This window comes from Sapajus apella, unplaced genomic scaffold (assembly GCF_009761245.1).
Source record: "Sapajus apella isolate SASKATOON/1434 unplaced genomic scaffold, GSC_monkey_1.0 scaffold48, whole genome shotgun sequence".
Lineage (NCBI taxonomy): Eukaryota > Metazoa > Chordata > Mammalia > Primates > Cebidae > Sapajus > Sapajus apella.
The window spans coordinates 1512854-1524894 of NW_022436988.1; the positions used below are offsets into that span (position 1 = coordinate 1512854).

General features: G+C 47.4%; 1 protein-coding gene across 3 annotated transcripts in view; it reads left to right on the plus strand.

Moving 5' to 3' along the window:
* The window catches only part of NPLOC4 (NPL4 homolog, ubiquitin recognition factor), a 74051-nt gene that overhangs the window by 6467 nt on the left and 55543 nt on the right, over nucleotides 1-12041 (plus strand). For 2 of the 3 annotated variants that reach the window (XM_032241352.1, XM_032241350.1), the window contains exons 3-4: nucleotides 4767-4879; nucleotides 10675-10851. In XM_032241352.1, the coding sequence (XP_032097243.1) occupies nucleotides 4767-4879; nucleotides 10675-10851 (290 nt within the window). The remainder of the gene's footprint in view (nucleotides 1-4766; nucleotides 4880-10674; nucleotides 10852-12041) is intronic. The other variant, XM_032241351.1, reaches the window with a different exon arrangement.

Below are 12041 nucleotides of genomic sequence, written 5' to 3' on the forward strand. Positions count from 1 at the left end.
AAAAAAGAAAGAAAAATAAATTAAAAAACACCTCCAGGCCAGGCATCGTGGCTCATGATACTTGTTAAAACGAGACCCCATCTGTGCAAAACACAAAAAAGTAAGAAAAAGCTGGAGGTGAGAGCACAGGCCTGTAGTTCTCGCGAGACCACAAGATAAAAAAACAACTCCACCCGGTTGGGCGCAGTGGCTCACGACTATAATCCCAGCACTTTGGGAGGCTGCTATTGGTGTATCACCTGAGGTCAGAAGTTTGAGACTAGCCAGGCCAACATGGAGAAACCACGTCTCTACTAAAAAGACAAAACCCACAAAAAACAACTCCACCCTTCCCCTGTAGCTCCTGGTCACCATGATTCTACCTTTTGTTTCATGAATTTGACTACTTCAGGTTCCTCATAACTGAGAATTTTGTTTTGTTTTGTTTTTTGAGACGGAGTCTCACTCTGTCACCCAGCTTGGAGTACAGTGGTCTGATCTCAGCTCATTGTGACCTCTGCCTCAGCCTCCCGGGTAGTTGGGATTACCAGTGCCCATAGCTACTGGGGGGTAATTTTTTTGTCTTTTTGGTAGAGATGCTGTTTTGCCACTTTGGCCAGGCTGGTATTGAATTCTTAACCTCAAGTGATCATCCCACCTTGACCTCCCAAAGTGCTGGGATTACAGGTGTGAGCTGCCATGCCAGTCTGTCATTAAATCTTTTAATCAGTTGTATTTTTTAGTAGAAAATAGGGTTAGTATATAAAAATCATTAAATTTAACTCCTTTTTCCTAATAGTACTTATTAGATCTTGCTCAGTTATTCCATATCAAAGGATAAATGCATCATCTGTATGAATTGAAGATATGACTGCAGTTGATTCAAAGAATCATCCCTGGCTCCTCGCTGGTCTCCTGACCTGCATTATGTCCAGGATGTTCATGACAGTTTTCCTTTTTTTAACCAATCACAAAGTATTTTACTTACTGTGATGGTTGCATATTATGTACTTCCTGGCCTATCTTCACAGTTTCTTCCTTGTTTACTTTTCCTGTGGAGTCCCTCAGACTGTTTCTGTCTGGTGTTATTTCTCTTCAGCCTGAAAAACATCCATCAGCCTTTGTTGTAGTATAGGCTTGTTGGTCACAGACTCTTGGGTTTTTTTGAAATGAAAATGTTTTCATTTTGCTCCTGTATTTATAGGAAGGATATTTTCATTCCATACTGATTTCTGAGCTGACATTTCTTTTTTGTTCCCCTCATGCACCGTTTTTCTTTTTTTGAGACAGAGTCTCACTCTGTTGCCAGGCTGGAGTGCAGTGGCACAATGTTGCCTCACTGCAACCTCCACCTCCCGGGTTCAAGCCATTCTCCTGCCTCAGCTTCCTGAGTAGCTGGGACCACAGGCAGGTGCCACCATACCTGGCTAATTTTTGTATTTTTAGTAGAGACGAGGTTTCACTATGTTGGCCAGGCTGGTCTTGAACTCCTGGCCTCAGGTGATCCACCCACCTCGGCCTCCCAAAGTGCTGGGATTACAGGCATGAGCCACCGTGCCCACCCCTGCCCCCTGCTTTTTTTTTTTTTTGTGGCCTAGGTTGGAGTGCACTGGCTCAGTCACAGCTCATTGCAGCCTTGACTTCCTGGGCCCAAGTGATGTTCCCACCTCAGCCTCCTGAGTAGCTGGGAATACAAGCTCACGCCACTGCACCCAGCTAATTTCTTAATTTTTTTTGTAGAAATGGGGTTTTGCCATGTTTTCTAGGCTGGTCTTGATCTCCTCAAGCGATCCTTCCCACTTTGCCTCCCAAAGTGCTGGGATGCCAGGCGGGAGCTGTAGTGCCCAGCTATGTTCAGTGTTTGAAGCTGTCATTCCACTGTCTTCTTGTCTTCATTGATCTCTGGATTTCAGCAGTGTGACTCTGGTGTGCCTTGCAGTGGTGTTCTTTGTTTGTATCCTAACTTGAGAGAGCTTACTGAACTTCCTGGATTTGTTATTTGATGTTATTTTTATCAAATTTGGGTTTTTTGGCCACTTCTTATTTATTTTTCCGTTCTGTCCTCATTCTTTGAGTCTTGCTCTGTCACCCAGGCTGGAGTGCAGTGGTGAGATCTTGGCTCACTGCAACCCTCGCCTCCTGGGTTCAAGCAGTTCTCCTGCCTCAGCCTCCTGAGTAGCTGGGATTACAGGTGTGCACCACTATGCCAGGCTAATTTTTTTTTTTGCATTTTTAGTAGAGACAGGATTTTACCACGTTGCCCAGGCTGGTCTTGAACTCCTGACCTCAGGTGACCTGCCGAACTCAGCTTCTGAAAGCACTCGGATTATAGGTGTGAGCCACTGCACCTGATCCTTATTCTTTTCTTTTTCTTTTTTTTTTTTTTTGAGATGTGGAGTCTTGCTTTGTTGCCCAGGCTGGGGTCCAGTGGTGTGATCTTGGCTCACTGCACCTCCGCCTCCTGGGTTTAAATGATTCTTCTGTCTCAGCCTCCTGGGATTACAGCCGTGCGCCACCACGCCAGGCTGTTTTGTATTTTTAGTAGAGACGGGGTTCACCATGTCCCCACCTCCTGACTTCGTGATCTGCCTGCCTTGGCCTCCCGAAGTGCTGGGATTACAGGTGTGAGCTTTCGCACCCAGCAGCCCTTATTCTTTCCTAGTGAGGATCATCTGATGCTGCCCCATGAATTCCTAAAGCTCTGTTCTTTTTTTTTTTTTTTTTTTTTTAATTTTTTTTTTGAGATTATATAGCTGTTATTTTTATTGATTTTTTTTTTCTTTTTAGAGTTGGAGTCTCACTCTGTTGCTCAGGCTGGAGTGCAGTGGTGTGATCCTATCTCACTGTAGCTTTGAACTTCTGAGCTCAAGCAGTCCCCTCACCTCAGCGTCCCACGTTGCTGGAACCACAAGCTCTTCACCTATGTTTAGGTTGACTTTTCTGCTCTCTCCCTTCTGCTGATAAGCCCATTTAGCGAATTTTTTTACTTCTGTTACTGTTTTTCAGTTTGAGAATTTCCATTTCATTGTTCTTTTATAATTTGTTTCTTTTTTTATTAGTTTTTTTTTTTTTTTTTTTTGAGACGGAGTTTTGCTCTTGTTACCCAGGCTGGAGTGCAATGGCGCGATCTCGGCTCACCGCAACCTCCGCCTCCTGGATTCAGGCAATTCTCCTGCCTCAGCCTCCTGAGTAGCTGGGACTACAGGCACGCGCCACCATGCCCAGCTAATTTTTTGTAGTTTTTAGTAGAGACGGGGTTTCACCATGTTGACCAGGATGGTCTCGATCTCTTGACCTTGTGATCCACCAGCCTCGGCCTCCCAAAGTGCTGGGATTACAGGCTTGAGCCACTGCGCCCGGCCCTATAATTTGTTTCTTTTCTGCGATGCACATTCCTTTCATTTGGGTACTTGTACTCTGATGACCCCTAAATGTAGAGCTCTATCTGTGACCCCTTTCCTGGGCTCGACACAGATGCCCACTGGCCTGCTGGAGGGCTGCCCTGGAGTGTCTGGCTGTCATTTCAGATCTCAGTATCAAATGGAAGTCCTGATTATCCCTCTAGTCTTCTTCTTTTTTTAACCTTTCCTTTCATGGTTCCCTCACAGGTGTTACCTCCACATAGTTATTCAATCTGGAATTCTCAGCTTTACTCTGACATCCTTACTTTCTCTTGTTCCATTCCTGCCCCTGGTCCTGCTCGTCAGCAGGGCCTAGCGATGCCCACCACTGGAAGGGGTGCTCTTGTCTCCATCCCCACCGTCCTGTCCCTCTCATCCCATCTCAGCCCGTCTCTCTTGTCTCCAGGATTGGCACTCCGGCTTCCTCTTCATGGTATTGAGAAACAGGGATTTTGTGGACAATGATTCCCTCTGCTTTTAGTCTCTGTGCTTCCCACAGCTCTTGGGATAGAATCCCAGACCTCGCAGCTCACGTGGCCCTGTGTGGCTGGCCCCGTCTGCCTCGCCAGCCTCATCTCTTTCCATCTTCCTTCTTGTTTATTGGGCTCTGGCCTCCGTGTTTCCAGTGCCCTTCCTGCCTCTTGGCCTTTGTGCTTGCTCCTGCTGCCTGTGACCTTTTCTCCCAGCTCGTACATGGCAGGCTTCAGAGAGACCTCTAGCCTCCCATCTGGGATGACTTTTCCTTTTCTGTCATGTCATAGTGCTTATGTTAACCTTTGTTGACTTTGTCTCCCCCATTTGATGGTAAACTGCTTAACAGCAGGAACCTTGTCTTTTTTTTTTTTGAAACAGTCTTATTCTGTTGCCCAGGCTAGAGTGCAATGGCGTGATCTAGGCTCACTGCAACCTGTGCTTCCCAGGTTCAAGCGAGTCTCCTGCCTCAGCCCACTGACTAGCTGGGACTATAGGCATGTGCCACCACGCCCAGCTACTTTTGTATTTTTAGTATAGGTGGGGTTTCTCCCTGTTGGTCAGGCTGGTCTCGAACTCCCGACCTCAGCTGATCTACCCACCTCAGCCTCTTAAAGTGTTGGGATTACAGGCATAAGCCACCACGCCCGGCTTGCTTCATACTGTTAGATGTGTTACAAAGTTTCATCGTTGACAACAAGACTTTGCTTTTTTTGGCCACCTTTTTAATTTTAACTGACATCTTTGTGAGCAGTACAGATTTCTTTGAAATTACAAAATAACGAGGAATTTGGTAAATGATGAGCACTTTCCAAATTTGGTGAATACTCTTCTAGTAATATCTGGGGTATGTGTGGCATGTGTAGTGATACTTAAATGTTTCATTAAGTTTCTGTTCTTTGGGGCTTGTTTTAGGTTGCAAAGGAGTTTGGCTTCCAAAATAATGGCTTCTCAGTTTACATCAATAGAAACAAGACTGGAGAGATAACGGCCTCCTCCAACAAATCCCTCAACTTGCTAAAAATCAAGTAAGTGTCCTCTGAGGAGGAAGAAGCGAATGGGGGAAGATTAGACTCCCATGATCTGCCCAAGGTTGCCCAGTTTTATCCTCTCTCCTCTTCACACCACTCATTATGGTCTTATTAACTGACCAGAATACATGCACCCGTATTGCTCGCCAGGGATTCAGTAATTATCCCGAATCTGCAGTTGCTATTGAGCAGATTTGATTGACTTTGCAGAATTCTGGAATTGGTGTCACTGAGGAGAAAGTTATTGTCTTGGTCTATGTACGGCATGGGGTGTACTGCATATTCAGCTGCTGGTCTGGAGTGAAAGACCTTGAATGCAGCTCTGTGCAAGGAAATCCCGTTTGCCTGCCTGCTTGGGTAGGAGGGCCGGCAGCACAGTGGCCCACTGCCACCCCTTAGAGCTGGTTATTCAGGACCTTCGGGACTCAGAAACCTCTTATCACAGGCTGGCTACTGCCTATTTTTGTAAAGTGTTATTGGAACAGAGCCAGGTCATGTTGTTCCTGCTGGTTTTCACGTTACAAGGGCAGAGTTGAGTAGTTGTAATGGACCGTGAGGCCTGCAGAGCTGAAAGTACTGACTATTTGGCCCTTTACGGTACAAGCATGCTGGCTCCCATCTAAACCGTCTGGGCACTTGCTCACATATCCCTCAGATCAGTTCAGTCCTTAAGGGGCAAGCAGTCAGTTTTCCTCCTGACGCTGCAGGCAGTGTGTGCTGTGCCCACTGGCTCAGTGCTGGGCCTGGAACCTGCTGGCAGTTGGCTGTGAGCCTGTTTACCAGCCAGAAAGATAGGCTGTTTTGCACTTTGGTGACTTTTAGCTTCACATATCAATATATCTAGGGAAACAATATGCAGTTGTAGCATTCATTGATTTGTTCTTCAGCAGAGAGTTACTGGGCACCTATTGTTTGCCTACCCCTGTGATAAGGTGAAACAAAACCTCTTGATGTCATTTCCAGAATGACCCTGGTTCATCCTTCCTTGGAGCTTGTGAAGGGTTTTGCATCTTGATAATTCCTTCTTTCTTTCTTTTCTTGAGACAGAATCTTGCCCTGTCACCCAGGCTGGAGTGTAGTGGTGCGATCATAGCTCACTACAGACTTGGCTATCTGGGTTCAAGTGATCCTCCTGCCTCAGCCTCCCGAGTAGCTGGGACTGCAGGCACATTTTTCACTTTTAAATATTCTATTTGATTCCTTTTCAAATCTGACTGGTAATTTTTTTAAAAAAGTTTAAATCTAGAACGCATAATCATATTTAAAAATAAAGAGAATGACTGTGAGTGCACACGTTCAGTCCCAGCCAGAGGAATTCTCTGCTCATGACCAGGCTTGTGTCCCACTGCGCCTGCCCTCCTTCCTTCTCTCCCGTTGCTTGACCTTTTTTTCTCCCTCCCCTTTTTAGTTATTAAACAAAATGTGTACTGAACACCTCAGAACAGTGTGTGTCTTGATGGATGAACCTCATGTGTCACCATTGCAAGCACCTAGCAGGTCCAGGGATAAGGCATTGGCAGCCACCCCAGAAGCTTCTCCCTAACAGTTCCCTCTGTACTGGCTTCTGTAATAATCACGGGTTTGCATTTCTTTATTCTTTCATTGCTTGAGTGTCTATCCTTAGACACTGCCAGTTAGTCTTGGTCTTTTTGTTTTGCCGTCTTAGCCAGGATGGTCTCTGTCTCAATCTCCTGATCTTGTGATCTGCCCTCCTCGGCCTCCCAAAGTGCTGGGATTATAGGCAGTTAGTATTGCTTTTTTTTTTTTTTTGAGATGGAGTCTCGCTCTGTAGCCCAGACTGGAGTGCAGTGTCGCGACCTCGGCTCACTGCAACCTCCCCCTCCCTGGTCCCGGTTCAAGCAATTCTCCTACCTCAGCCTGCCAAGTAAATGGGATTACAGTTGCGAGCCACCATGCCCAGCTAATTTTTGTATTTTAGTAGAGATGGGGTTTTACCATGTTGGCCAGTCTGGTCTTGAACTCCTGACATCATGATCCGCCTGCCTCGTCCTCCCAAAGTGCCGGGATTACAGGTGTGAGTCACCGAGCCCAGCCAGTCTTGCTTTTTAAGGAAATTTATGTCTTACATCTTTTAGTTTCCAAATCGTTTTCTGTTTCTTAAAATTTGTTGAGGAACCCGGTCCATTGAACTGTAGGGTTTCCCATCTCTGGGATCTTGCTGATTTCACGTTTGCAGGACCCTTCAGCGAGACCCTCTGTGTCCTGTATTTCCTGCTGATCCAAAGTGGGATGCAGAGGCCTGAAAGACTCAGGCCAGTCCATCAGCAGGACCCTGGGGTGCTGTGTACCCACCTCTCCTTTTTTTTTTTTTAGGCAGAGTCTCAGTCTGTTGCCCGGCTGGAGTGCAGTGGCACGATCTCAGCTCACTGTAGCCTCTGCCTCCTGGATTCAAGCGATTCCCCTGCCTTAGCCTCCTAAGTAGCTGGGATTACAGGTGCCCACCACTGCACCCAGGTAATTTTTATATTTTTAGTAGAGACGGGGTTTCACCATGTTGGCCAGGCTGGTCTCAATCTCTTGACCTCAAGTGATCCACCTGCCTTAGCCTCCCAAAGTGCTGGCATTACAGGTGTGAGCCTGTGTCCGCACCCCACCACTCTTTTGTTTTTTAGAGACAGGGTCTTTGTTGAACTGCTGTGAGCTGTGATTGTGCTCACCACTGCACTGCACCTGGGCAACAGAGCAAGACCTTGTCTCAAAAGTATATGCATAAATAAATAGTCTGATCCGCCCCCCCGCAAACCTGACTGTTGGCTTCAAGTGCTCACAGGGGCCATGTTGCTCCTGGTTTCTTCTCTGCTGTCACAGTGGCCCACCGGCCTCCAGTGAAGCCCGCTGGGTGGCTGAGGGCTCCCCCCCGGGCTGTGAGACATGGGGGCCTACCTCTTGGTCTCTTGATAGTTGGCGTCTGTCTGTCCCGCTTGTGTGCCTGCCCCCTGCATTGCTGTTGATGCATCAGTGGGACTTGGCACGTGGTCTGTCTGTCTGCAGGAGGGAGATTTGGGGGGAGCCACTGACTTTGGTGCTTGCCACCTCCACGTCCTAGAATCCCGCCTGGTCATTTTGGATAGCCTCTGTCACTCACAGTCGTCTTCCATTCCATTGTTCTTTTTTTTTTTTTTTTTTTTGGAGACAGAGAGTTTCGCTCTTGTTACCCAGGCTGGAGTGCAATGGCGCGATCTCGGCTCACCGCAACCTCCGCCTCCTGGGTTCAGGCAATTCTCCTGCCTCAGCCTCCTGAGTAGCTGGGACTACAGGCACGCGCCACCAAGCCCAGCTAATTTTTTGTAGCTTTTAGTAGAGACGGGGTTTCACCATGTTGACCAGGATGGTCTCCATCTCTTGACCTTGTGATCCGCCCGCCTGGGCCTCCCAAAGTGCTGGGATTACAGGCTTGAGCCACCGCGCCCGGCTCCATTGTTCATTTTACATCCCATCTAGAAGTTGGTATTCTGTCTCAGCTTCCATGCCTGAGTCCTTGGCAGTCTAACTCTTGTTAATTATGTCTCTGCCCACTCTTGCTTGCATGGTAGTGTGTTACTCTTCTACATTTCTTTTTTGGTCCTTATGACAGGTTATGTTTGACCAAACTTGGTCTTGGGGAATCCCGGAGGATCCAGATTTAGCAGCTTTTCTACAGAGAAGGTTTGCATTTGCTTTTGTTAGCACAGTGGGGTGCAATGGACCTACAGCTCCTTTGAGTTAATTTCTGTCTTTGGGCTTTCTGAACCAAATGGCTTCTTCCCTGGTTCTGTCCCGGGTGCATGGCACAGCAGGCCTTTAGGTACAGAGTCTCAGAGGTGACTTTTTGGTTTATTTTGCTATGCACTGGATAGAGGCAGATGGGATTCCTCCTTGGTTCCTATTTTCAGCTGGTGGGTTTTTCACAACTATTCAGGCATCCTTCAGTTTATGTGGGAGTTTCAGACTCAGCCCCCCCACTCTGGGCAGGGAGGCTCAAGTCTTTTGTCTCCCAGTGCCCAGCAAACCTCTGTAGGCCCAGAGCTGTGAGTGAATTCCTGATGGTGGCCTTGGCCCCACCAGCAGCTCTGACGTTTGTGTTGCTGGCTGCTGTCTGGGTTTGTCCCCTGGGGATTTCCTCCACTTTATTTAGAGCTCAGCAATTGATTTTGCAGTATATTTGTTAAAATTGATCTAGTGTCTAAGTCAAGTTTTTATGTTAGTAGTTAGAGGGTGTTTAGGAATATCTAATCTGCTGTTAGAAACAGATGTCTCAGGCCCAGCACTGTGGTTCACGCCTCTAATCCCAGCACTTTGGGAGGCTGACACCGTTGAATCATGATGTCAGGAGATTGAGGCCATCCTGGCTAACTTGGTGAAAACTCATCTCTACTAAAAATACAAAAGATTAGCCAGGTGTGGTGGCACGCACATGTAGTCCCAGCTATTCGGGAGGCTGAAGTAGGAGAATCGCTTGAACCCTGGAGGTGGAGGTTGCAGTGAGCCACAATAGCGCCACTGCATTCCAGCCTGGGTGACAGAGGGAGACTCCATCCTCCAAAAAAGAAACAGATGTCTCGGCTGGACACTGTAGCTCATGCCTATAATCCTAGCATTTTGGAAGGCCAAGGGGGGTGGTTCCCCTGAGGTCAGGAGTTCCAGACCTTTTTGGAAAGTATGTCAGTGGCTTCAGAGACAAACAGAAACCCTTAAGTCTGACAAGGCACTCCTGGGAGTTTGCCTTTAGAAGAAAAATTGCAGGGACGTCTGTCCGTGGGTGTTTTTGGGTGGTGTTGATGGTGGCAGAAACTGGTAGACGGTGTGGATACTCCTCAGTGTGAGAGTGGCTGAGGGAGGGGTTAGGCAGCCTCACTGGGAATGTGTAGCCACTGTCATAGTAATTAGATGTGGACCCCTTCTCTTTGGAGGATTTTATGAGGGGTTGTTGAAGGAGAAAAGTATGTCTACAGTAATCCCACTTTTTTTTTCTCACCTTCTCCTCCCATCCCACTTTTTAAAAGCAGAGATAGTTACCATGCATGTCTGTGCTTACGTGTGTATGTGAGCGCCGAGGAAGTAGTGACAGTTCCATGTGTGTGTGTGCTTATGTGTGTATGTGAAGCAGTGGCGATGCCTGTGACAATCATGTGCAGTGCTGGGAGAGGAGGAGCCTCCTGGAGGGCAGAAGAATGCCTGAGGGAGGCAGGGCCCAAGCAGAAGGTGAGACTGGGAAGAGAGGGAAGCTTCCCAGTAAGGTAAAATTGTAAGAGAAATTAAATTCCTGAGAACCTGTATACTCATTTTTATAATGCCAAGAAACATAGGGGAGATGTTAGAAGAGAATTCTGGTCTTAAAATTAGAAACCGTGGCCAGGCATGGTGACTCACGCCTATAATCCAGCACTTTGGGAGGCCGAGCGGCAGGCAGATCACCTGAGGTCAGGAGTTTGAGACCAGCCTGACCAATATGGAGAAACCCCATCTCTACTAAAAATACAAAAATTAGCTGGGCGTGGTGCTCATGCCTGTAATCCTAGCTACTCTGGAGGCTGAGGCAGGAGAATTGCTTGAACCCAGGAGGCGGAGGTTGTGGTGAGCTGAGATTGTACCAAGCCGAGATTGCACCATTGTACTCCAGTCTGGGCAACAAGAGTGAAATTCCACCTCAAAAAAAAAAAAAAAAATTAGAAACCTCATTATTTAGGCCTACAGGGGTGGTTGGCATTTGCTTTATGCAGATGTCCAAGCGGGTCTTCCATGGAGCTCAGGTGGTAAGGGAAGGCATCGACCTGTGTTTGTCATTTGAACAGGCATGGCGATTTGTTGTTCCTGTTTCCCTCGAGCCTTGCTGGGCCCTCATCTGAAATGGAGACGTCAGTTCCACCGGGCTTCAAGGGCTTTGGCGCTCCCAACGTGGTGGAAGATGAGATTGATCAGTACCTCAGCAAACAGGATGGGAAGATATACAGAAGCCGAGACCCACAGCTGTAAGTGATCCGTGGGATTCCAGGGTCCCACATGTGGTGATCTTAATGAGTGAATAAAGGGAAATATGTATAATATGTCCTGTTTTAATAAGTATCTTATAAAGAAGTGTGTTTTTTACTATCTTCAGATTAAATTTCACTTCAAGTTATCTTCTTAGCTTTTTAGCAGGTTTTTTTTTTTTTAGCATCTTATCAGTTTGAACCTCGAAATATGTTCCACATAAAAAGTTTTGAAGCATTTGGGTGCTAAGAGCCTGGAAAGGTGTCCAGGGATCTGGGGGTCTTCACTGTGGTGCCCCCTGGGGGTGCTGACTCTCCTGCAGAGTGGGGCTTAGTCAGCAGCCTCGGGGGGTGGAGGAGGGAAGGGGGGTTGGTTGTGTGTGCACCTGCTTGAGGCACTTGATGTGTCTCTCATTTCTCAGCAGTTGGATGGTTTTGGCCTGACACGCTAGTATGCGCTCTCCATCCCTGCAGCGAGCATTTTACTTGTAGAAGATGCTGTGCCTTGGAATATTCCCTCCTTACCTGGGGCTATGTGAAGTGCCTATACATATGTACATTTGTTTATTTTAGATTTTTTGCAGTTCCTTTTAAAGAAACCAGTGAGAAGGGTCTGAGTTTACACTTAGCCGTGTGAGCGAAGGTTGTCTCTGCAGTGGAGTCTTTTTAAAAATGCATCACTCTGTAGATGTGACGGGGTGCTGACATTGAGATACTGGGATTCCAAATGCTGCATTAGCAACTTTATGTCTTCAGTCAGAGAGCCATAAATGGCGCTCAGCTGCCATTGGCATGGAGCCACTTTGTAGCCATAGCCATTAGCCGGCATGCCTCTTCCATTTGTGTTTCCTCCCAGGGGCCCGGCGCTGGCTTGCTTACATGATTTATGTCTCCGTTGCTTCATTAGCAGCTTTTGAGAGTGGGTACCTGCCTGCATGTGTGTGCAAGAATTCTGACCAATCATCAGTTAGAGCCTGCATATTAGGAAATGCAGAGAGGCGATCTCTGTTCCGAAACACAGAGCTTGCACGCATCTAAGAATTCTGACCCCCTTTAGAAAGGGACCTGATTGAGTCCCAGAGGGACTGCCACCTGCGTTCTCACCAACCCACCGCTGCCCTCATAAACTAGCAGATCTCTCCTTCAGGCTGTGCGTGTTGTGCTCCCAAGGTTTCTGTGACCGAAAATGT